This window comes from Bos grunniens, chromosome 26, assembly GCF_055505025.1.
Source record: "Bos grunniens cultivar Pamir isolate PY7600 chromosome 26, Bosgru_T2T1.0, whole genome shotgun sequence".
NCBI classification, from domain to species: Eukaryota; Metazoa; Chordata; class Mammalia; order Artiodactyla; family Bovidae; genus Bos; species Bos grunniens.
Window position 1 is genome coordinate 13,197,171 of NC_141190.1, and position 26,224 is coordinate 13,223,394.

The 26,224-nt window shown below is 42.6% G+C and overlaps 1 protein-coding gene across 25 annotated transcripts in view; it reads left to right on the forward strand.

Annotated features, from left to right (window-relative positions):
• PCGF5 (polycomb group ring finger 5) overlaps nucleotides 1-26,224 on the forward strand; it is a 122,551-nt gene that overhangs the window by 64,005 nt on the left and 32,322 nt on the right. For 8 of the 25 annotated variants that reach the window (XM_086378531.1, XM_086378522.1, XM_086378539.1 and 5 more), the window contains exons 2-3: nucleotides 2,445-2,739; nucleotides 22,287-22,383. In XM_086378531.1, coding sequence (XP_086234657.1) covers nucleotides 2,628-2,739; nucleotides 22,287-22,383 — 209 coding nt within the window. In that variant the 5' untranslated portion in view covers nucleotides 2,445-2,627. Of the gene's footprint in view, nucleotides 1-128; nucleotides 269-2,441; nucleotides 2,740-22,286; nucleotides 22,384-26,224 lie in introns of those variants that run through there. The other 17 variants (XM_086378530.1, XM_086378537.1, XM_086378533.1 and 14 more) reach the window with 3 other exon arrangements.

A 26,224-nucleotide genomic window follows, 5' to 3' on the forward strand; every position in this document is an offset into this window, starting at 1 on the left:
GCGGGGGCGGGGCCGGCCGGCGGCGCCGGCGGTTGGAAGGGGGTGGAGTTGCCCTTGGAGGCGGCACCGGCCCTGGGCCCGGAGGCCCGCCGCGCCCTATCGGGCCCGAGCCGAGTGGCCCCGCGGAGCCGGCGCGCTCCCGCCTGCAGGGGGAGGGCGGACGGGGCGCGGGGACCGGCCAGGCCGCGGCGGGCGCTGTTTCTCTTTCACTTTCCCTCCCTCTGAGGCCGGCGCACTGGAGGCAAGGAGCGGCGGCGGCGGCCGCGGGGTAGGTACCCGGTTGGCTGGAGAGCGGTTGAGGGGCCGGAACTCCGGCCGCCCCCGCGCTGCACGCCCAAGTTTGCGCAGAGAGCTGGAGCGGCACCCCCAGGCACCTGCCGCGGCCGACCCCGCCTGGAGCCGGGGGAGCCCCTTGGGGGCGGGGGTGGGGGTGGCCAGCCCGAGTCTGGGAGCCTCCAGGTCGCGCGGTGCGCTCGGGGGGCGGAGAGGGCGGCAAGCGCCAGACCCGGACAGAGGTGGCGCGTCCTCCTCGGCGCAGCCCCGGCCCGGCCCGAGCGGCGCGTCCGCCGAGCCCGGGCCCGCGCACCTGCCAGGCGGGCGGGGCGACTCGTGCTCGGACCGCCCAGGGCAGTGGCTACCGGGTTCTGCCGAGGACGCGGAAAAGTTCCCTCCTGCGCCTGCCGAATCCCTGCCCGCGCTGGCTTCCTTTAACCGCCGTGGTGACAGGGCTCTATGGCTTACAATCCTAAAAGCCTCCCTCGGTCGGGACTGTGCATGTCCTCTTTCAGAGGACTTTCTCAGACTTTGGAGCTTTGTGGCAAACCTGTGAGAAAGGCAGGGCCGTTAATCCCGGTGTGTAGAGGAGGAAGCCGAGACCCAGGCACGGATATTTAGTGCCTTACTGAAGATCATACACGGCTAAGGACCGGAACCCAGACCCCTTGAGCAGATACGATGATTACTTGCAGAACCTATTCTGTGCACACACTCAGTGGTACAGTGTCTGTCGATGGAAGGATGGAGCGATGCCTTTTACCTCTTCGGTTGCTTTATACTTAACCTATGAGAAGTAGGAGAAGGTTTTTGTTTACAGAATTAACTTAGGAAATATCCATCTTTTTCTCTTGTTATGTTTCATCTTCTCTAAGAGGACACGTTTGTTTTAAGAAACATTTAAAACTTTTTAAAGCAACCATGTAGACGAGCCATGCTGGACATTTCTGGAGGGGAAAAAAGTTTTAAAAAATATTAATGACGTTCAGTTTTGATAGTATGCTAGCTGTATGTATATTGTCTCATTTCATCGTCCCTACTGTAGGAGGCTGGCATTCTTTATTTCTTATGTATTTGACTGCACCAGGCCTTAGTTGCGTCATGCATGATCGTCAGTTGCAGGATGTGAACTCTTACTTGTGGTTTGTGGGGTCTTATTCTGGGACCAAGGATGGAAACCTGGGCCCCCCTGCATTTGGAGTGCAGAGTCTTAGCCACTGGACAATTAGGGAAGTCCCATAGGAGGCTGGCATTCTTGTTTTCATTTTACAGTTTAAAAAGCCCTAAGGCTTAGGTAAGTAACATTGCCCAGGTTGTACATTTACTAACTATGACTGGTATCTATTTAAGGTTTTGCAGTCTAATAGAGGAGATTAAGAATGAAGATAATTGTAAATCACAGAAGAGTCAGACATGACTTAGTAACTAAACAACAGCAGCAACAGAGGAGCAGAAGGACTCATTGGGTAGAGGGCATGAAACTTGCAGAATGGACTATGAAGAGAGTCATCCTTTCAGTTTGCCCGACTGTTGAAGAGTGTGTTAAGATCAGCCTGTGGAGGGTCTTTTATGACAAGCTGAGAAATTTAAACATTTCTCTGTTACAGAGCAAAGAGGAGAGACCCTGACATTCTTTGATAAGGGGCTCCAAACGTAATAGAATAAAACTTGGTAGAATCTAAGTTGGACTGCAGGTGGAGAGATAATATTTGAGTAGCATTGCTGCAGGTGGAATGGAAAAGGGCACCCATTTGATTTGATTATGGCTTGATGTGGAGTACAAAATGGAAATAGGGATCATTTTGATAGGGAGGATAATGACTTCAATTTTGAATCTTCAGCTTGTGTTGGCAGGAACTCCTAATAGAGCAGTCAAGCAGACAGTTAAAATGCATTACTGGAGAGGTAAAGATATCAAAACCCGAGTTAATAGCCTCAGGTGTCATTTGTTTAGAGGTGATAGTTGAAGCCTCAGTATCAGATGAATTTGTCATTATTCTGAATTAATCATAGCAGGTTTACAAATTAATATTACAGTGAGGGAAATGTTCTGTTCACCTCTTCACCCAATTTGGAACATGTAATGCTTGCTGCTAATATACTGGTATTAATCCAATATGAAGAATTTGACACCTCTTTTTCTCATCTTTTTAAAATTATTTTGGAAGAAGATATGGGAAAGCAGAACCACCAAAAGGAGTGATGACCAGCGATCTCATGAGAAGTCTGGATGTTAGTTCTCATGCCTCGGGATACCCAGTTGGGAACTCCACACCAGCTCCTGGGATCAGACTTTCATCCACTTAATCCCCTTTTTTGCCTGAACTACTAGAGCCAGTCCTAGCTAACCACGAATGGCTACCCAAAGGAAACATTTGGTGAAAGATTTCAATCCTTACATCACCTGCTATATCTGTAAAGGGTATCTCATCAAGCCAACTACAGTGACGGAATGCCTTCATACCTGTAAGTATTCCTTTTTTGTTATCTACCTATTGGAAATTTTCGGTTACATTTGCTCTTTTAAAACCACCACATTTTGGGTTTTTTTGTTTTCTCTAGATTTTTTCTTTTAAAACAGTGAATATTCTAAGAATTAACTTTGAATTCATTTTCATAACTTTTCATTGGAATACCAGTGGTATGAATTTTTTCTTGTTTCTTTTTAAAATTGTAATAGTTGACTTTTTCTGACTTTAAAATGTCTTGAAAATCATAAGAAATAACTGGTTACAGTTTTTTTTTTTTTAATGAACTATTTTAGGTTTGTTTTTTTTTTTAATTTTACTGAATTAATATGTTCTGATTTTTTTTTTTTAAGGATATGTGTACTCTAATTCACTGTGGGTTTCTTTTAATCACTTTATTGAGGTATGGTTGACATAAAAAAGTTGTGAAGTGAAAGTCACTCAGTCATGTCCAACTCTGCAGTCACATGAACTGTACATTCCATGGAATTCTCCAGGCCAGAATGCTGGAGTGGGTAGCCTTTCCCTTCTCCAGGGGATCTTCTCAACTCAGGGATCGAACCCAGGTCTCCTGCATTGCAGTTGGATTCTTTACCAGCTGAGCCACAAGGGAAGCCCAAGAATACTGGAGGGGGTAGCCTATCCCTTCTCCAGCAGATTTTCCTGACCCAGTAATTGGACCAGGGTCTCCTGCATTGCAGGTGGGGGTTCTTTATCAACTGAGCTATCAGGGAAGCCCAGGAAGACCACCAGGGAAATCTAAAAAAAAAAGCTGTACATATTTAATGTGTATAACTTTGATGGGATTAGATATAAGTATGCACCCATGAAACCATTACCGCATCACTGCCACAAACCTTATCCATTACCTCCAGAAGTTCGCTCTCACCTTCTTGTTTATTATTATTATTGTGATAAGAATACAACATAAAATCTGCACTCCTAGCACATTTTTAAGTGTACAATATAGTATTGTTAACTGCAGGCATGATCCTGTCCAGTAGATCTCTAGGACTTACTCATCTTATATGATTTAAGCTTCGTACCCTTTGACTAATAATCAACCACCTCAATGCTACCTGGGAACTTGTTAGAAATGCAAATTATCAGGCCTCACCCCAAAATCACCAAAACAAAGTTATCTGTGTTTAACAAACTTCCAGGTAATTTTGAACCATGTGCAAGTTTGAGACCCACTGTTCTAATATGATCATATCTTTGGAACCCCTGCCAAATTTTTCACCAGTCCTTTCAGTAGAAGAAGAGGCATTTTAATAGCCACATAGGTCTAGGTTTCACCTGCTTTTTGTGTTTTTGCCGATACAAGTTTATTTCCCTATTGCAATGAAAGTAATTCCAGTAAGTTCTGGTTCTGTTAATTCCAGTAAGTTCTTTGGTGCCTGTTATATACACTGAAGTAGATACTGTATGTGCATGATTTCGTTGTTCACCTTACAGTAACCTTGAAGCAGTTTGCAGGGGACATGGGGAGAGCGAGGGTATAGAAATTATCTTCATTTGTGGGCGTGGAAGCTTAAGAGCTAAGTCACCTGCCCAGTCTCACAGCCAGTAAGTAGTAGACCTGTATTCAGCTCTAAGGGCTGTCCTCTTACTGAGATAACCTGGGACATTTCTTTAATCCCCCTCTTCAGCTGTTCTTTCCTCTGCGTACTATTATGCCAGTAGTTTTCAACAGAGTTGCAGAATAGAATCACCTGTTAATCGTTAAAAAGACAAATTTTATGTTATAAACATTTTACCACAGTAAAAAAAAAAAAAAAAAACATAAAATCACCTAAGAAGCTGTTTTAACATAGACTTTTTCAGAATGCCACCTGAAGAGATTTAGTGGGTGCTGTGATAAGGTCTCAGTTCACTTCAGTTCATTCGCTCAGTCTAACTCTTTGCAACCCCATGGACTGCAGCACACCAGGCTTCCCCGTCCATCACCAACTCCCGGAGCCTGCTCAAATTCATGTCCATCGAGTCAGTGATGCCATCCAACCATCTCATCCTCTCTCGTCCCCTTCTCCTCCTACCTTCGATCTTTCCCAGCATCAGGGTCTTTTCCAGTGAGTCAGTTCTTTGCATCAGGTGGCCAAAGTATTGGAGCTTCAGCATCAGTCCTTCCAGTGAATATTCAGAAGTGACTTCCTTTAGGATTGACTGGTTGACCCCTTGCAGTCCACGGGACTCTCAGGAGTCTTCTTCAGCACCACAGTTCAAAAGCATCAATTCTTCAGCACTCAGCTCTCTTTATGGTCCAACTCTCATATCCATACATGACCACTGGAAAAACCATAGCCTTGACTAGACGAACCTTTGTTGGCAAAGAAATGTCTCTGCTTTTTAATATGCTGTCTAGGTTTGTCATAGCTTTTCTTCCAAGGAGCAAGCATCTTTTAATTTCATGGCTGCAGTCACCATCTGCAGTGATTTGGAGCCCCAAAAAATAAAGTCTGTCCCTGTTTCCACTGTTTCCCCATCTATTTGCCATAAAGTGATGGGATCAGATGCCATGATCTTAGTTTTCTGAATGTTGAGTTTTAAGCTAGCTTTTCCCACTCCACTCTTTGACTAGGGTCTGGGCATGTGTATACTTTTGGTTGGTATTACTGGCCCATGCTATTCAATTACCAGTTAACTATAAACTGTCTTAAAATGTTCGCTTACTGTTGCCCTTATCATTATTTCATTTGAACAGTTAGTTATCAGTTAAACAGCATCAAACATACTTATTGAATACCTATTGTGTGCTAGGCACCATTCTAAGCACAGAGGATACAGCAGTGAACAAAGTAATCAAAAATCTCTGCTCTCAAGAAAGGGGAAAACCAGTAATAAATATATGCCATGAACAAGAACAAAGAACTATAGGACTGTAGATAGCAGAGTTGGGGTTGTTTTATTTAGTGTTGTCATGATTTCTGTCTTTGATATGATGACATTTGAACAGAATTCCTGTAGCGATTGAGCTCTGTGGATATAGGGGAAGAACATTCCAGGCAGAGGGAAAAGCAAGTATATAGCCTTGGAGTGGGAATGCCCTTGGCAGTTCAAGGGACAACTGATGAGTAAGGAGGCTATCACTTCAGGTCAACTGAAAGATTATAAGGCCATCAGCTAGGGTAATGAGATGTGCAATGGAGGCAGGGGAGAGTGAGGGACTGTGGATGCATTTTGGAGGAGGAACCCCCTGGGTGTGGCTCCTTTAGAAAGGGGGCTTTGTCTCACAGTTTCCCACTATGCCAAGTGTGGTACCTAGACACTGTCCACAGTCTGTTGTTTTGCTTCTTCTGATGCTATTAGACATTATGAGTACATTGTTTTTATATTTGCGTGTCTCCAGCAAAACCCTCCAGCTCTAGGAAGAGATTTAGTGGATGTTGGGAGTGCTTAGTGTTTAGAGGAGAAAGCGCAGATTCTCCAGTCTCTACCTAAAGATTTTATATCTGTTCTTCTGAAAGAACATTTTCTTTGAGACATAATGAAATCCAGGTTTAAATGTTCCTTTTTTGAAGGGAAAACAAAAGATTGTAGAAATTTAAACAGTAAGTTTATAAGCAAGGGTTATGTTTATGTTTACAGTAGCAATTTAAGGTTTAAAGGGATAGATGACCATTTAGCTGCTTATGTCCTTCTAGCCTGAAGTTGCTTGGCAGTCAGCGAATCCCTTTACTGAGAGAGAATGAACATGGCAGAATTGTGATTAAAGACTCAAGTGTGGCCTTTTTCATCCGCAGAAGCACAGAGCAGTAAATGATGGAGGAGTCAGGCACTCAACTCAGTGTCTTAGGAGACCTCAGGATTCTACAGAGTGCTAAACTTTATGCACTTTCTGGTCCTTGGATTTCTGTGTATTTTTTTGTTTGTTTTTATACTGGGGCTTTTAGGCAAAACCTTTCTCACTTGCAGAATACCCCCCTATTTGTACTGATAGAATAAATAGCACCGCAAAGCAGTGTTTCTTACTCATTGGTTGGGTCTTGATGTTACCTGGTTTTCTTAGGTCTGAGGTGGAACAGGTGTAGTGGTATTGTGATTTGGAATCAGTATACAATAGAGAAGTAAGGTGGCCAGTGGGACAGGAGGGAAGTGAGAAGTCCACTGTGACACTGAAGTACCCCAGAACACTTTCCACCTTGACTGTGGTGCTTAAAAAAAACTTATTAAGGTAACTTTGTACATAGTCTACAGTTTTATGATACTGTAAGTTAAGAATGGGTAAACAATAATTCTTATTATGAAAACTCATAGTAAAATGGAAGGATTTTGTTCTTACTATTCAAGTTTGAAATATGAAAATGAAGCTTTATTATTGGTGAGCGAAGTCACACTTTGGGCCCAGTCCCTTCAGAACTCTCTAGTCAAGTGAAGAAACAGGAATCAAATTAAGGAATGTATCAAATGAATGTGGATGCTGGTAGGTGCAGTGACAGTTGTGAAACAGAATGATGTAATAGCAGATATGTGTCAGGATGTTGCAGCGGAATGGAAAGCCAGAGAGAGAACTAAAGAGTATTTTTTGAAAATCCTTGATACAGATAAATGCAGTTACTTTACTCTTTCAGATTACTCTACACATGCATCTCCACTTTCTCTCCTGCTCAAATCAGATTATTGTCCCCCCACTCCCCCCAGCCATTCTCCCAGTAAGCAGTTCTAGAGCTAACAGTGCCTGGCTCCCCTGTGGATGTAGAAACAAAGATCAAGATGACAGCCGACTGACTGAGGCACCCCATGGTGTCCTTAGCACTCAGCTCTGTGGAGGACAGAGAAAAGGGGTGAGCCAGTCGGAAGGAAGGGGGAGAGGGAGGGATAGATGGCAGCACAGAATGTCCCGAGCTCCTGACAGGGAGTTGCAGTGGGGGGAAGAAAAAAGAGGCTATGAAAGCCTCGCCTTTAAGTGGGCTCCTACGTCACCTACTAACACCCAGCTCCCTTTAGCAGGTCAGGGGCATGTGATAAAAAGGGATAAAATTTTACAACGAGGTAAAAAATTTAAATGCAGATGCATTTTCTCCTTAAATGTGATCACTTAATGCTAGTGAACTAAGTCCACATTAACTATGGTTATATGTCTATGTCTATAGGGTAATTCTGGGGCTTCCCAGGTGGTTCAGTGGGTAAAGAATCTGCCTGCAATGCAGGAGATGCACATTTTGTCCCTGGGTCAGGAAGATCCACTGGAGTAGGGCATGGCAACCCACTCCAGTATTCTTGCCTGGAGAATCCCACGGACAGAGGAGCCTGGCAGGCTACAGTCCATGGGGTCACAACGAGTCGGCCATGACTGAGCAACTGAGCATGCACACATGAGGTGATTTTGACCATCCGAGAAACCTAAGGAAATAAACTTGTTCACACAAATAATTATTGAATTCGTTAAATAATCAGATGTCAGGCACTTGCTAACTGGTAAAGTGATGAATAAAATAAATTTGGAGCTTAAACTCTGTTAAGCAAAGCTCATAAGCTAAGAAGAAATTTCTTCAGGTGTGTTTGGATCTGTCTACTCCTTTTCTGTGGAAACTCACAGAAACTCCTCTGAGACTCAACTACCTATGCTGATGTCTTCCAAATCTTTATTTCGGGCATAGTCCTGAGCTTCAGAATCCCACTGGACGTCTACTTGGATATCCTGAAGTGGCCTAGAACTTAACATACCTGAAAGTGAATGGATGGAATGCCAGCATTCAGTTGTCCAAGCAAGAAATATGCTCCATGCTTAACTCTCTTTACCCTCACCTAGCTCAGCTGGTGAAGAATCCGCCAGCAATGCAGGAGACCCCAGTTTGATTCCTGGATCAGGAACATCCGCTGGAGAAGGGATAGGCTACCCACTCCAGTATTCTTGGGCTTCCCTGGTGGCTCAGATGGTAAAGAATCTGCCTGCAATACAGGAGTCCTGGGTTCCATCCCTGGGTTGGGAAGATCCTCTGGAGGAGGGTATGGCAACCCAATCCAGTATTCTTGCCTGAAGTATCCCTATGGACCAAGGAGCCTGGTGGGCTGCAGTCCATTGGGTCGCAAAGAGTCGGACGACTGAACGACTAAGCACAGCACAGCAGTACGGGGCAGAGTTCTGTCTGGTCTCGCCCTGTAATCTCTCAAAGATCTGTCCCTTCAGTCTGATCCCCCTCGACCTTTTTGCTCAGGCCATCATTCCTTCTCACTGGAGTCCCTGCAGCCTACTCCTAACCTGTGTTAGTGGTGATCATTTATAAGGACTTGGCTGTCTTCATCACTCACACTTCAGCCAACCCAAAATTTCCTTAAGGTACCCTACTGCCTTCAGGATAAATTAGATCTATTTAGCTGTGATGGATTTCTGCCGTCCCCCACCAGAACACACACCCATATGCATACACGTGGTTCAACTGCTTGCTCTGCTTGGAACATCTCCTGTATGCCTGGCTGGTAGTTCCTCATCCTTTAAAGCCCGTCTACTCCAAGATATGCCATCTCTCTCTCCCACAGGTAGGTTTAGATTCAGTGTATCCTTAGTACCTGGTACTTGAGTGCTCAAGAGGAGCTTAAATGAATAGGTAAATGGTCAATCAGTTGATTATTTTATTGTCTGCTTTTCCTTTCAAAGATTCAAATGCAGTGGTAGGTAGCTTGAAAGGCATGTAGAGAGTGGGGGTTAGGAATTACGGATTTTGAAAAGCTCTCTTCTACAATATAGGTGGGAGCTTTGCAGGTCGTGGGTAGGGGTAGGGCATGGGAGAGGGAGAGAGGATTGTGGGGAGTCAAGACTGGTGGTTCTAAATTAAGAGACGCTCTGTCTCTTGCTCCAGGGTCCTGAGAAATTTTTTGAGGTTGCTGACAGTGTATTTGCTGCTGGTTGTATAGGTTGTTGACTTAAAATGAAAGACTTTTCTCTTAAACTAAGAACAAAGGAGCTTTGTTCCAGCAGCTAAAATGCGCATAACACAATGCATTGGTTCTTAACTCCTTTGTGGTTCGAGGCCTCTTTAAGCATCTGACGATTCTTTTCCTCCGAAAAAAGGGAAGGTTTTAGACATAGAATTCTGTGGTACAGGAAAAGAAAGCTTTCTTCTTTCTGCCCTTTCAGAGATTATGGCAGTAATCCCTTAACTAAGATGAATTCTTTGGAAAAATGTTGTTGTACTTAGTTTTAACTTAAGTAAAGAAGGGTTAATTGATAATTAAATATAGATGTGACAGTTAAGGGACTTGGTAATTTTATACGGTAATGTGTAAGCATGAAATAATTTAATGATAAGATGGTAAACTTGAAGCGCTGCCATCATTTACTGTTCTCTGAACAAGTGTCATAAATACACAAGTATGAGAGTACCGAGAACTCGTGATATGTTAATACTCCATGTTTAAAAATCTTACGCCACGTATACTTGCTGTTCAAAATACAGTCGCCAACCAGCAGCATGATCACTGGGGAATTTGTTAGGAGTGCACGTTCTCGGGCACACCCATAGAGCTGCTGGGCTGAGTCTCTAGGGGAGAGGGCTGTAATAACAAGCCCTTCAGGTGATTCTGGGGTGCACTAAAGTCTGAAAAGCATACCTTGGACCAGACGTTAATAATACAAGCATCTCTAGAAGTAGGCATTTTGTACTTTTAATCATACAGTAATTGGAGTGAATGCTAATAAAATTAAAACAGTAGCTGTTATTTGTTGAATGTCATATTGAGGGTCATGGGGTTTTATATGCATTACCTTATGCAATCTTCCCAAGAACCCTTCTATTTAGGTGGTATTAAATCAGTCAGCAAATGTTTATTAGCACCTACATTGTGCCATTCATTACTCTGGACAGTGGAAAGACAGCAGTAAAGAAGACAGATACAGTCTGTCCTCTTAGAATTTATGTTTCAATAGAAGAGACGGACAAAAAGCAAGCGAATGATACAATTTTAGACTCCATGTATGACACATGCTGCAAAGAAAAGTAAGACAGTAAAGGCTTGCTTGGAAGTTACCGTTTGAGCAGAGATTGTAAATAATAGGAAGGAGTGAGCTATGAAGAGGTTTGAGGGAAGAGTATTTCAGATTCTTATGCCAGTGTTTTTCACAGAGACAAGACTCAGAAAGGTTAAGTAACACAGCTAGTAAGTGCTGGAGCTAGGTTCTGAGACCCAAATATCTGACTGCAGGTACATCTTTATAATAAATTAGGATATTTGCTAATTTTCTTCTTCTTTCTGGTTGTTTACAGTTTCTATAATTTCTTTAAGCAGCATGTGAATTTTAAAAATGTATACAGGAAATCTCTTCTAACTGTACTTCCACGACTGTATACCTATCATTATGTACCCAATCAGGATCTGAATTTATTAATAATTCTGAATGATAGTCTTTAAAGTGTGGAGATATAAATTGAACTTTCCAATACTGTATTCTCTGTAAAATTGGATTTTGAGTCAAGACTTGTTTATAGAGTAATAATCAAAGGCCTGAATAGAAGTTGCACTTAAAGTTTCAGTAAGTGCAAGTACAGTGGCCTAGGGTTGTAGTAGAGATGAAGTCACCAGTAGCATTGATGTTACATGTTTCAAACAGTATTTTGGCAGCAACTAGTCATTCATGAAGGTGATTATAGTGTTCATTTAGATGATTCTTTTTAAATAGGAAACAATAATTATAGGCCTTAAACAATCTAGGTGTCATCTATCATTAGTAATAATGTTAAGAATCATATCAGATGTATGGTTCTTTTTGCTGTTGAAACTATGTGTTAGATAGTAAAGAATGAACAGTAGAGCAGAGATTCATACTACTACTAACTACTACTACTACTAAGTTGCTTCAGTCGTGTCCGACTCTGTGCAACCCCACAGACGGCAGCCCACCAGGCTCCCCCATCCCTGGGATTCTCCAGGCAGGAACACTGGAGTGGGGTGCCATTTCCTTCTCCAATGCATGAAAGTGAAGTCGCTCAGTCATGTCTGACTTCCAGTGACCCCAGGGACTTCAGCCCACCAGGCTCCTCTGTCCATGGGATTTTCCAGGCAAGAGTACTGGAGTGGGCTCATAGTGGTCACTAAAAGACAAAACTAGGGGTTAACAAATAAGTGAAATTGTCTTCTGTATTGGTTTGTAAGAATAAATTATATATAGATTAGGATGAGTTGGAATTGATACCAGTGATGTATTGAGGAAAAAAATACAAAAAAAAAAAACGAAACCTAAAAGCCAGAAGTATTCAGACTTAGAAATTGTGGTCAGCGTGCAGGTGTGTTTAGGCATGTAGCACAAAGGTTGAATGTGAACACTGTGAACAGTAGAGTGCAGCCAGTGGAGAAGAGACCAAAGACCATTTCCATTTGGATACTCTGAAGATGTATCATAACTACTGGTGTTTTACAGCATATTAGTTTTTACCAGACTAGTGTACTACTGTATATCAGAAATTCAAGAACCAGTGAACAAAGCTATATTCTCTCAGAATGCTCAACCACTGGCATATCTTACTCAGTTAATAGAAAATCATTTTATTTTAGAAAACTATTTAGCTTATATTGAGTTAGCACATTTATTTTAATGTTTTTAACTTATTTATTTTTGGCAGTATTGGGTCTTCGTTGCTGCACAGGCTTTTCTGTCCTTGTGGCGAGCAAGAGCTCCTGTCTAGTTGAGCCTCGTGAGCTTCTCATTGCAGTGGCGCCTCTTGTTGTGAGCACGGGCTCTAGGCACTCGGGCTTCAGTAGTTGTGGCCCGTGGGCCCAGCAGCTGCAGCTCGTGGGCTCTAGAGCACAGGCTCGGTAGTTGTAGCACACTGGCTTAGTTGCTCTGCGGTATGTAGAATCTTCCCGGACCAGGGATCAAACCCCTGTCTCCTGCATTGGCAGGTAGATTCTTTGCCACTGAGCCACTAGGGAAGCCTTTAACTCATTTTAATTGTCAAAAAAATTAACTCGTGAACTCAGAATCTCTTCTCTTGCTTTAGTTGAAAATGTAGGCTTATTTCTGACTTGACTCTGTAGTACACTTGTAGGTACTAAGATCATGACTCCTTTTGCTATTCCTAACTTTTGTGTCCTCAGTTGTTCCACAGATATTTGCTGAGTACCTCCTCCAGCTATAATACTAGCCTGGGCACGTGAGACACATCAGGCAACATGGTAGGCAGTAAGTCAGAGTGCACATGAGCAGCTGATAAGTGACACAGAAACAGGGAAGTTCAAGCTGGGCACAGGTAACTAACTGGGTGGTCAGTGGGACAGTGTGACCGCTTAAGTCTGCGAGGGGAGGCCTCATTAAAAAGATGGTAGTTGAACAGATTTAAGGAGGTAAAGGAGTTAGCCCATCAGATACTTGATCCCAGCCCACTGGGAGCTGGATACATGAATCTGGAGAGGATCAGAATTTAGATCCTATTTCATTAGTGAGAGTGCCAAGAGAGTGAGTATAGAGAAGGGAAGATGACCAAAGACTAAGCCCTGGAACCAAAAAAGAGGAGACAGCGAGGTAGGAGGAGAACAGTGTGGGGCCCTGAGAGGCAAAGCACACGCAGCGTCCAGGAGTAGAGAGCGTCCAGGCTAGCCACCTGGGGCGGAGTGAATTAAGGAGGGGCAGCAGGCACGCGGATAAGCTCTCTGAGCAGTTTCAGTTCTGTCCTCAGGAGCAGAAGTCTGGGTGGGTGTGAGAGGATGGAGATGTTTGCATAATTGTACAACGATTATATAAGTCTTTCACCTGAATGAAGGTAAAGAAAAGGTGGAAAAGAATAGGAAAAGAGGAATTAGGGTATCGGTAGCTGTGAAATGGAGTGCTAGTTGACTCAGAAAGTAGGGTCAATAGAAATTTGATTTTTTTTTCAATAGATGGGGAAATAATGTGTATGAATGTTGGTGGGAATCTTCAGTGGATAGCAAAAGACTGCCACAGGTGAGAAGGAGAAGCAGTGGAGCGATCTTCTCAGATCATTGGAATAGGGTCACAGAGCAGAGGTTGGCACATTAAAGTTCTGAAAACAGGCAAAACCACAAAGGTTAGATGTTAGTGAGTGAGTAGGTGTGGTGATATAAATTCTACTGCCTTTTTTTTTTCTTCTTTCCTTTTGTTTTCAGTTGAACAGAAAGTGAGGTCATCAGTGTAGAGCGGTGATGGGGGAGTAAAAGTGGGGGTTCAAGGAGAGAGGAGAAAAGTGAAAGTGAAAGTCACTCAGTCATGTCTGACTCTTTGTGACCCCATGGACTGTATAGTCCATGGAATTCTCCACGCCAGAATACTGGTGTGGGTAGCCTTTCCCTTCTCCAGGGAATCTTCTCAACCCAGGGATCGAACCCAGGTCTCCCGCATTGCAGGCGGATTCTTTACCAGCTGAGCCACCAGGGAAGCCCAAGAATACTGAATTGGGTAGCCTATCCCTTCTCCGGGGGATCTTACCAACCCAGGAATCAAACCAGGGTCTCCTGCATTGCAGGCAGACTCTTTACCAACTGAGCTATAAATGTTGGTGAAGAGCATATGGAATTAGGGTGTTGGGTGTGACCACCTGGCCGATGAAGGACCCACTTTTGAGCATCATGGTTGTGAATTTAAGGTGAGAGACCAGTTGGCACGGTGCATGTTTTTCTCCCACAGTGTTCAGCTGTAATCTTGTAGAGCAGAGTGTGTAGAGTTGGATCTAGCCCAGGTTGACAGTTTACCTGATTAAGTATGACAAAAAAAGGGTTGTAGTCAAGCGGAACTATCCAGAGTCTGTGTGTGAAAGTGATTATTCCGGTTGGCCATGGAATTCATACTGATGAGGGGAATGAGGGCATGGTGGTCCTCACCCTGGAGTCCCACTTGACTCCTTAAGTCTGTCTGTAGAAGGCCTTCCTGGACTTTGTGGTCTCCTGGCCTGCTTGGTCTGGGATTCTCCTACTGTGCTGAAGCCCCAAGACACTCCTAACCTTGCTCGGCAGGCTCTGCCTTGCTGTCTGTCCCTCTGTCCTGGCAAAGCAAGAATAAAGCAGTCTCCTCGATAGAAAGTAACGCTGTCCTTCATGTTCTCTGTGAAATTGTAGCTCATGTAGGCCTTTAAAAGAACTGTGCCCTGTAAGAGAAATAAAGATGCTCATTAGTCCCTTTTATGAGTAAAGCAAAGCTAGGAGATCCTGTCTCATGGAAGCAAATTACAACTGTTCTGGAAATCTTTAAAAATCATGTCAGTTTCACATGTAAATATGTATCAAAAGCAGCAAGCTGATGCCTCTTCTCTTTGCCGATGACCGCAGTTTACTTACAAACTGTTAGCAGATAACAGACAAATTTTTCAAAGGCAAACTGTGTCAAATGAGTGTTATCAAGAAGGGCATATAAAGATAGTGATGTGCTTCAGGAAGTAAGAAAAAATATACTCCTATGTTGAAAGATGAAACCAACACATTCAGATGATTTTAACAAAGTCAGCATTTGATCACTTTTAATAAACAGAGGATTACTAATGAATGACATGACCAAGGACAGGAGAGAAAAGACTGTTACTGTTTTGTTATCCATGATATTAGAATTGGTGCTCAAAAAGAGAAATTGCTGTAGATCACTGCGTCATCAGGGCTTCCCTTGTGGCTCAGCTGGTAAAGAATCTGCCCACAAAGCGAGAGACCTGGGTTCCATCCCTGGGTGGGGAAGATCCCCTGGAGAAGGGAAAGGCTACCCACTCCAGTATCCCGGCCTGGAGAATTCCATGGACTGTATAGTCCGTGGGGTCACAAAGAGTCAGACACGACTGAGCCACTTTCACTTTCACTCTGTCATCAAAGCTAGAAAGATGTGGGTGGACCATACATGTGAGATAGCAACAACTAATGGGCCGTGTACCTGTTGTGACGAACCCGCCCCCCTCAAGAATTTGAAAATTAAAATGTGGAATAGCCTTTTAATAGTTGAACAATTGGAGTCAACTTAGAAATCGTGCTTCTGAGCAAGTATCTGGAAAGCGATCAGGAAGAGACACAACAAGGTTTCTCCTATACCCAGGAGGCTATGCTGGAATTGTATTAAACATATTAAGTTAAGGAAGGAGTGTAGAATGCAGAAGTGTTGATCAGTCTTGTGTCCTCAGCCCCAGAAAAAGAAGTGTCATATGTGCAAAGAGAGGCAGTTCCCATTTAGGTGACGCAGTGTGTCATCAATTTGATACTTGAGTTGCAAGACTATCTCTAGGGTAAATATGGCTGCAGAGGGTAAATACCAGATGATATTTAAATGTAAATACATGATCAACGTTTCAAGTTCCATTAGCAGGATCATCAGTTACTTAAGATAGATGTGTCAAACTAATCATTGTCTGATGCCGTTCAATATTCGATTGCTGATGTCTTTTCGTTAGGATTTTATGCTCATCTGGCAAGCTGATTTATAGTGATAGCTCACATTTTTATTAAATAGAAGTTACCAGTTACTCATTTACACATTTTATGTATATTAGCTCATTTAACCCTCATAAGAGCCATGTGAGATAGATATCCTTGTTATCCCCCTGTACAGAGACACACAGAGTAATTTGCCTAATGGCAGACCCGGGATTCAGATTGAGCTGTCTGCCTCAAGATTGTCTTTTACCTGCTAGAACCATGTGCTGTACTATCTGGGCTTCTCATGTAAACCTGCCCTCTAGGGAAACAACACATTAATCCCATATTCTTGTGGTTATGTTTTGTCTTCTGTCAAAATGATTTCCTGATGGTGAATAACCAAGTGCCTTCTGGTTATGACCTGGCAGAGGACCAGCTCCTGGACTGGGCAGCCTCACTGAGGCATTCACAAGTATTTGGTGGCTAGGATTTCCTAGTTGTCTTCTGGCTGCCTCAGTAAGAGAGCTTTGCAGAGTTGGAGTCCTGGTGCCAATCCCACAGAGATTTTGATTTAATTGGCCTGGGATGAGGCCTCTGAATCTGTTCTTTAAAAAAAAAAAAAATCTCACTGGTGATTGTGGCGCCCATCAAAATTTGAAAATACTGCTTCAGATGACACATGACTGTCAATTTGTTTAACAACCTAGTTCAAATCTAAGGCACGGCAAAAGGAACAGTTTCACTTAGTACGCTTTGGCAGAAGTTTAATGATGGTTGTGATGAGCTAAATGTAAAGATCAGTTAAAAATATGAAGTCTTGGTGCCTGGGACCAAATGGTATTGGCTTTAAGATGTGTAGCGGAGTGGTTTGGATTTTAGGCCTTGAGCTGGACGTCCAGGCTGGGGGTAGATGCCCTGTCTGTTGCACAGCTGGGCACATGTGGGCAGCCTGTCAGGCTGTCCGGTACTGCATTCCTCCTTTGCCAGAGGGGGATGGTAGCTCCATACTGTAATCCATACAAAGCCCTGAGCCCAGAACCTTCTATTTGGTTAGTGTTCAGTAAACGCTAGCACTTGTTGCCATTTAGGTGTTTTTCCAACTCGGGATATCTTTGGTGAGCCTAACGCCCTTTCTGACCAGGTGTTTCTGCTTGCTCCAGCATGTCTCGTAGAGTGCTGCTGAGGGTCAAGACTTTATTTGGTCTCCACACACAGTCTTAACAACAGACTGGGACCTTCATAAACATTATTCTTGAACCACCTGAGTTAACCAGCATAGCAGTTGAGCAATTAGCTTAGTATTAAATCTTAAAGATATTTTTAAAATGTTTTTCAGCTAGTATAAATTAGGAATCAAAGGTCAGTTTTATAGTGATTTTTTTAAAGCATCTGAGAGAAAGCAAATTCTCGTTTTACTTTTTTCAGTTTCACTGAACTTCTGGCCTGTATTTTCTCAGGTTCTAATTTGTGTAAGGTTGTGCTTTATTAACAGCTTTTAAAAGCATATGGGAGATGTATTTCTAGAGTTTCTTGGGATTTTCTTTTAAGGACTATATAAGATACTGAAGGAGTTCGAATTCTCCTTTTGGACATATTTAAGGCTCCCAAATTAAGGGATCAGGCTTTCTTTTTCTGTATACTTTAGACCTGTAGATATAAGATTAGAAGAAAATGTAGCATATAGGCATGCATTGAGTAAGAAAATGGGCTCTTGATTCAAGTCCTGGCTTTCACCACTTATGGACTCCATGATTTTTGGCAAATTTCTAAAGTTCTCTATTCAATTTCTTCACCTGTAAGAGGCCTGATAATATTACCTAATTAATGGGGTTGTAATGAATATTAAATTATGTCAACTATACGTTGAAGCACTTGAGAGTGTTGCCTGCTATTGCTCAATCCCTGAGGCGTGTCTATCTCTTTGCTACCCCAGGACTGTGTAGCGTGCCAGGCTCCTCTGTCCTCCTCTGTCTCCTGGAGTTTGCTCAAATTCATGTCCATTGAGTCAGTGATGGTATCTGACCATCTCATCCTCTGCCACCCCCTTCTCCTTTCACCTTCCATCTTTCCCAGCATTAGAGCCTTTTCTAGTGACTCAGCTCTTTGCATCAGGTGGCCAAAGTGTTGGAGCTTCAGCAGTCCTTCCAAGGAATATTCAGGGCTGATTTCCTTTAGGATTGACTGGTTTTCTTCTTGCAGTCCAGGGGATTCTCAAGAGTCTTCTCTAGCACAATTCAAAAGCATCAGAAGGTGCCTGTTGCATAAATCTTTTAAGCATTGATGATTTTGATGAAAATGATGACATCCACCCAAATCATCTGAACAAAAAAGAAAACTAGAATAAAAATATTTTAGCATCTTAAATTTTTCTCGTAAACTATTTGGTAAAAAATTTTAATTAAAAATAATTATGGGCCTTAGCCTATGAAAAAAAATTTAATTCTTTTAATGTAATACTTTATGTAGTAAGGTTAATTCCTATGTCCTATGGGATGGCTTAATTCCATAACACAAGCTGGAATCAAGATTGCCGGGAGAAATATCAATAACCTCAGATATGCAGATGACACCACCCTTAGGCAGAAAGTGAAGAGGAACTAAAAAGCCTCTTGATGAAAGTGAAAGAGGAAGGAGAGTGAAAAAGTTGGCTTAAACCTCAACATTCAGAAAACTAAGATCATGGCATCTGGTCCCATCACTTCATGGCAAATAGATGGGGAAACAGTGGAAACAGTGTCAGACTTTATTTTTTTGGGCTCCAAAATCACTGCAGATGATGATTACAGCCATGAAATTAAAAGACGCTTACTCCTTGGAAGGAAAGTTATGACCAGCCTAGATAGCATATTCAAAAGCAGAGACATTACTTTGCCAACAAAGGTCCGTCTAGTCAAGACTGTGGTTTTTCCAGTGGTCATGTATGGATGTGAGAGTTGGACTGTGAAGAAAGCTGAGCGCCGAAGAATTGATGCTTTTGAACTGTGGTGTTGGAGAAGACTCTTGAGAGTCCCTTGGACTGCAAGGAGATCCAACCAGTCCATCCTAAAGGAGATCAGTTCTGGGTGTTCTTTGGAAGGACTGATGTTAAAGCTGAAACTCCAGTACTTTGGCCACCTCATGTGAAGAGTTGATTCATTGGAAAGGACTCTGATGCTGGGAGGGATTGGGGGCAGGAGAAGGGGGATGACAGAGGATGAAATGGCTGGATGGCATCACCGACTTGATGGACGTGAGTTTGGGTGAACTCCGGGAGCTGGTGATGGACAGGGAGGCCTGGCGTGCTGCAATTCACGGGGTTGCAAAGAGTCGGACACGACTGAACTGCACTAATGGGATGGCTTATCTGTCGTGTTTACTTGGTAGTCGGATTTAGCAGAGAAGCTGAAGATATTTTTTCAGGGCGGGGGTTGTATTTCTACATTACATTCTTTTCCTTTGTTAAGTTAAAAAAATGTTTTTAATCTGACAAAATTTGTGATCCCCTATCAGAAAACCTGGATTCAAGTCTCTGCGCTGCCATTCATCAGGGAAGGCAGGTTACCTGGCTTATAAGAACCTCTTCTCCTTTATCTGCAAAAGTAGAATAAGATACTGTATCTCACACGTTTGTGTGAGAAATAAAGTTGCCTCTAATGGGGCTTTCTACTCCCTCTGTTCTGCACAGTAGAAATAAAATGTGAGCCACCTGTGTCATTTTAAGTTTTCTAGTAGCCACATTAAATAGAAGAAATGAAATTCGTTTTAATATATTTTATTTACTCTAGTATGTCTAAAATATTATCACTCCAACATGTAATTAATATAAAAATTATTAATAAGATTATTCTTTTCATTCTCAGTCTTTGAGATCTGGTGTGTAATTTATACTCACAGCACATCTCAACTTGAACTAGCAACATTTCAAGTGCTCAGGAGCCACATTCTGCTAGTGGCTATCAGTCCAGATCTGGAATACAGATTACTGGTCCCATCCCTGAGTACCTTGAGGCTGCCTTGGCCTCAAGCAGCTTTATTCTTGAAACTGTGTGCACCTCTGGACAAATGAGCCTGACATTTCTTTCTGCATCAACCTGGATTAGTATCTTTGTCCTGGGAAGACAGGCCCCTGCCCTTAGCCTTCTAGCTGACCCACATGAGGACTTGCTCTGGGTATGTCACGTGCCTCTCTGTTTGGCCAAGGGCCAGAGACAACCAGGAATTCCGAGAATGATAAACCTTTTGAACCACAAGGATCAGAGTTCCAGGGCAGGAGCTGAAGTTCAGGACAAGATTGGGCTTCCTAATGCCCTTCATTCTTGCCTCTTATCCATCCTATTTGCCTTCTTTCCCGCATTTTAGAGATTTATCTGGTGTCCTTGGGAAAACAGCAAATAGCAGCAGTCTGCTAAGGAATTCAGCTTTTCTCGCATCTGCCTCAGTATTGATTAGCAAGGTAGCCCTTCCTTCCCAAACATTAACTTTTAAAAAAGACATTCAGAATGTTTTGGAGGCCAGGAAATTTGGAGAACAGAAATATTCACATCTAAGCTTTTTTTTTTATTTTAGGGTTTTGTACTACTGTTTTTCATCCAAATTTGGGGAGAAATATAGTAAAGGAGTGTTACCCTAATAGCTGTATGTTATGGTAAAAAGATGTAGAGAATAGGGCACCCAGGTGTACTCATCCAGCAAAAGAAATCTGCTCAGATGTCACCTTCTTAGGAAGAAGTCCTACCCTGATCTCTCTGACCTAAAATAGCCCCCAGCCTGCAGCACTCTCTCTTGCTACCATTTTTGTCTGTTTTGTAGATATCACTTATTACTAACTAAAATTCTTTGACTTCCCAAATAGAATATAAGCTCCGTAAGAGTATGGACTTTGTTTTGTTTATCCCTGCATCCCCCAACTCCTAGTATAATGCTTGGCTGTTGCAAGTGAAAAGTGAAAGTGTTAGTCCTCTGCAACTCTTTGCGACCCCATGGACTGTAGCCCACCAGGCTCCTCCGTCCATGGCATTTTCTGGTGAGAATACTGCAGTAGGTTGCCATTTCCTTCTTCAGGGGATCTTCCCGACTCAGGGATCAAACCCAGGTCTCCTGCGTTACAGGCAGACTCTACCTTCTCAGCCACCAGGGAAGCTGGCTATTGAATCAATGAATAAATAAGTGAAAGGAAATACTGTATGTACTGATAATTTTAAAATTAGTTTCCTAGGAGAAGTCTACCCTGACCACTGTTTCTCTGACCAGTGTGTGTGATAAGTTTGAATTTTCAGATCTAATCTCAGTGGTAGGAATCCTGGTGTTTATTCTAGGTCAGTCGTATAGATAAACTTTCACTGCTTTTAGGTAGTCCAGGGCTTGCAGAGGGGAGAAAAGTAGTTTGTATTGAAGTCGTAAAAGGGAGAGCTGATCTGTACAGGTGAAAATTTCAGATCACACAGGGTAATAAAATGGAAGAGGGGCATTGGGATAGGGAAGTGGCTTGAAATTTTTTTACAGTTCAGCTGCTGTTTATGTCTGAGGTTTTGGGGCAAGAAAGTTGATAAATAAGAAGCTTAGGGAAAAGGTGGGAGAGAGTCATAACCAGAAATACTAGTATTATTTGGAGGAGAGGTTGGCTATATAGACTTGTGCCCCAAAAGCCACAAATCGTATTTCCATTGTCTTTGTTTATAATAAGCTTTATTTAACATCTTAATTAATTAATCCTCAGTGGTTCTTTTGGTTTACCTCTTGTGCATTTGCACCAGCTTGATGTTAATGGCCCTTGGAATTACGGTCCTGTGAGCACGGACTCATCATACTCTGCACGGGCCAGAAGTTCTGTTGAAACTTCTGGTTTGTCCCAGGAGCACCCTGCCCATAAAAACTAATCCAGGCATGTTGAGAACTCTCAGATATTATTAAGTACCATTTATATTGCATTCAAGTAAATTTTTAGCAAAAGAAATAAATTCAGATTTACCAGCCTTTACTGTTCCTTGTTCTACTTCTTTAAATGAGAAAATCTATTGTTGTATGTAAATGTGTCAACTTTTTTACATACTGTGAATAAACTGTTTGGTTTGTGAATATATTTAAGAATAACAATAATCAAAATAGTTAATTTTTATATTGTGGCAGTAGGTTTTATTTCAGGTGTTTTTTAAATAGTGTTATCATTTTACGGTTTTATAAAGTTTGATTAAAGAATAGTATTTCAGGTGTAGTAGGTAATTTATAGGGACTATGTCTAGTTATATTAAGTTCAAGTGATGCATTTTAATCTAACATCTTGTTTCTTCTCAGTCTGCAAGACTTGTATTGTCCAGCACTTTGAAGATAGCAATGATTGTCCAAGGTGTGGCAACCAGGTTCATGAGACAAACCCATTAGAAATGTTGAGGTATGTCAATATATTTTTAGTTCCTCTAACTTAAATAATTATATAAGCTCTTAATAATTTTTATTATGCATCATAATATTTGTTGGTGCCTTGACTCAGTTAATGTAGGCTTTGATTTTCATTTTAAAGCATTTTATTTCAATTTATTTTATTAAGAAATGAAAAATAAGGCTGTGCATATTAAATATTTAAGAAATATATTTCCAAATTAAAAATTACAACTTTATCTCAGGATCTCAGGGTTACTTTAGTTGCAGTTATTTGTAGTATTTTATTATTCTACACAGTACTCTCTATTTGTTGAGCTACATGGTAGTGGGAAGAGGGCAGAATTAATAGGGATACTAATCTTGGGACTCTTAATTTTTCAATCAACTTTATTTTTTTTTATTTTATTTTTAAACTTTACAATATTGTATTGGTTTTGCCAAATATTGAAATGAATCCGCCACAGGTATACATGTGTTCCCCATCCTGAACCCTCCACCCTCCTCCCTCCCCATACCATCCCTTTGGGTCATCCCAGTGCACCAGCCCCAAGCATCCCAAGTTCATCGCAGCACTGTTTATAATAGCCAGGACATGGAAGCAACCTAGATGTCCATCAGCAGATGAATGGATAAGAAAGCTGTGGTACATATACACAATGGAGTATTACTCAGCCATTAAAAAGAATACATTTGAATCAGTTCTAATGAGGTAGATGAAACTGGAGCCTATTATACAGAGTGAAGTAAGCCAGAAAGAAAAACACCAATACAGTATACTAACGCATATATATGGAATTTAGAAAGATAACCCTGTATACGAGACAGCAAAAGAGACACTGATGTATAGAACAGTCTTATAGACTCTGTGGGAGAGGGAGAGGGTGGGAAGATTAGGGAGAATGACATTGAAACATGTATAATATCATGTATGAAACGAGTCGCCAGTCCAGGTTCGATGAAGGGACTCTTAATTTTTAAAAATTTATCATATATTCTAAAAGTGTATATTTATGTAAAACCAAAAAGAATTTTTAAAATGACTACCCTTTTCTTAATGGTATAATCATTATACCAAATAAATAGTAATAATATAAAGAAGTGTAGTCATATATTTTTAAAGTTAGAAGTGCTATATAAGGTCCTAATCCAAACCAAACCTCATTTCAAGATTACAGATGGAACTTTATAGGAGTGACACTGCACTGCCAGGTCCACCAAACTCAAATGTCACTCCAGCCGCAAACCAACTGAACGCATTTTTCTTCCCACAGTTCGTACCATAGTAAAGAGCCCTCATGAACGTTCATCTCTGTGTAGTGTTTGCCATCATTCTGTAAATCTGGATTTTCAGGTCTTATATCTTAGACTTTTTTCTATTTTAGTGTCTATAGTTGGAGTAATTTGTCTATAAGTAAATGTCTGCTCCATTGGTTTTCAAAGTTCGGTCCCTACACCATTACTATCTTAATAGAAATGACAGTTTTGGGGCCCCCACCTCAGACCTTCTGAATCAGCAACTCTAAGAAGTGCTGCAAGTGAGGGACATGGCAGGGGGAAGGGAGGCAGTGAACGGCGGACAGATGCTAGTTCTAAATAAAATGGTGAGGATAGGCCTCACTGAGAAGGTGGGATCTGAGCACAGGATCACTGTCTTTCTGAGGGAACAGCCACATGTAGATCTGGGGGGAGTATGCCTGTTCCAGGTCAGGAGGGCACCTGCAGCTTGTCTGAGGAACAGCATGGGCAGGGATCAGGAGCTCAGAGCAACTAGAGCATGAGACAAGGAAGACTAAGTAAGGAGAGAGCAGGTTTGGGGCTGGTAGATCTGGAATTTAGGCTTCCCTGGTGGCTCAGCTGGTAAAGAATCCCCTTGCAATGTGGGAGACCTGGGTTCAATCCCTGGATTGGGAAGATCCCCTGGAGAAGGGAAAGGCTACACATTCCAGCATTCTGGCCTGGAGAATTCCATGGACTGTATAGGACTGAGCAACTTTGACTTTCACAGATGGGGAGTTTGGATTTGGGCATGTTGAGTCTATTATCATTTCAGAGAAGAGGGGAGTCGGCTGGTGAATATACAAGTCTGTGACTTGAGAGAGCTCTCTCTGGGGTTAAAAATCTGGTGGTCTTCAGTGTGCAGACAGTATTTAAAACCGTGGGACAAGAGAGGAGCACGTAAGGGCATGAGTGCAGAGAGAAGTGTGGAGGACCGAGGATGGGTCCCTGGAACATTCTAAAGTTGACGGATCAGGAAGAGGGGGAGTAACCAGCAAAGGAAACTGAAAAGGCACAGTCAGTATAAGAGAGGGAAGCTTCCAGAGTGTGTGGCCTAGAAGCCAAGCAAAGGTGCGGGCGTGCTGGACTGTGATGTTATAAGGTGAAGACCGAGAGTTGGCGGTTGGATTTAACAGTTGGAGGTCAGCAGCCTTGACAGAAGCACTTTCTGTGGAACTGTGAGGCGAAACCTAACTGGATTGTTACAAGAGAGAAGGGGAGGCACAAGAGTTAGAAACAGCGAGTATCAACAGCTTTTTTCAAGTTTTGCCACTAATGGGGGCAAAGATACGGGGTGGTCACTGTTCAAAGAAGTGCAGTCAAGAGGGCTTTTATTTTGTTGTGCTGTGGGAGCAGTACTGACATGTTTGAAAGGAATAATCCAAGAAAGAGCAAAGAGATAATAATAGGAGAGTGGGGGAGAGGGGACATTGCTGAAGCAGTGTTCTTGGGAGGGAAGAGGGTGTGGAGTGTAACAGTTGAAGAGATTGGCTTCATGGGGAAGCATCAGCAGACCCTCTGCAGCAGCAGGTGGGAGGGCAGCGTGCAGATGCCACGGGTCGATGTGGTGCTCAGATTCTGTAGACGTTTGTGTCTCACTGAGCAGAAGATGTTTTATCAGCCAGGAGTAGGGTGGAAAAGGGATGTAGGGGTTGGAGGAGAGGGAAAATGTGTTGTGCAGGAAAGTAAGAGAATACATGAACTGGGGAAGTACAGTATGAGTCCTGGAAATCCCGAAGGCACATCTGGGTTGTAGTTGTGAATTTGAAGGGGTGTGGTTGTGTGTTTTTCCAGCCCAATGGCTACCAGCACAAGTTAACAGAGAGTGGGGTTTAACTAATGTTGTGGTTGTACCAAATAATTTGAGCAGGTGAGGGGGGGACAAGGGAATCAAAGGTACACGCAAGGTGTGGCTTTAATGATGACTGACTGAGAAGTAAATTCTAAACTGGATGAGGAGGGCAGAGAGCACATGAAATTGGCGAGGGATGATGCATATTACAGGGACAGAAATGAAACTGGTTGATTCCTGATCTGTTTGTATATGAGTGAGTGAGTGAAAGTCACTCAGTCCTGTCTGACTCTCTGTGACCCCATGGACTATATAGCCCGTGGAACTCTCTAGGCCAGACTACTGGAGTGGGTAGCCATTCCCTTCTCCAGAGAATCTTTCCAACCCAGGGATCGAACCCAGGTCTCCTGCACTGCAGGCTGATTCTTTACCAGCTGAGCCACAGGGGAAGGCCAGGGATACTGAAGTGGGTAAGATCCAATCAGTCCATCCTAAAGGAAATCAGTCCTGAATGTTCATTGGAAGGACTGATGTTGAAGCTGAAACTCCAATACTTTGGCCACCTGCTGCAAAGAGCTGACTCATTTGAAAAGACCCTTACGCTGGGAAAGATTGAAGGCAGGAGGAGAAGGGGACGACAGAGGATGAGATGGTTGGATGGCATCATGGACTCAATGGACATGAGTTTGAGTAAACTCCGGTGATGGACACGGAGGCCTGGCATGCTGCAGTCCATGGGGTTGCAAAGAGTCAGACACAACAGAGCAATTGAACTGAACTGAAC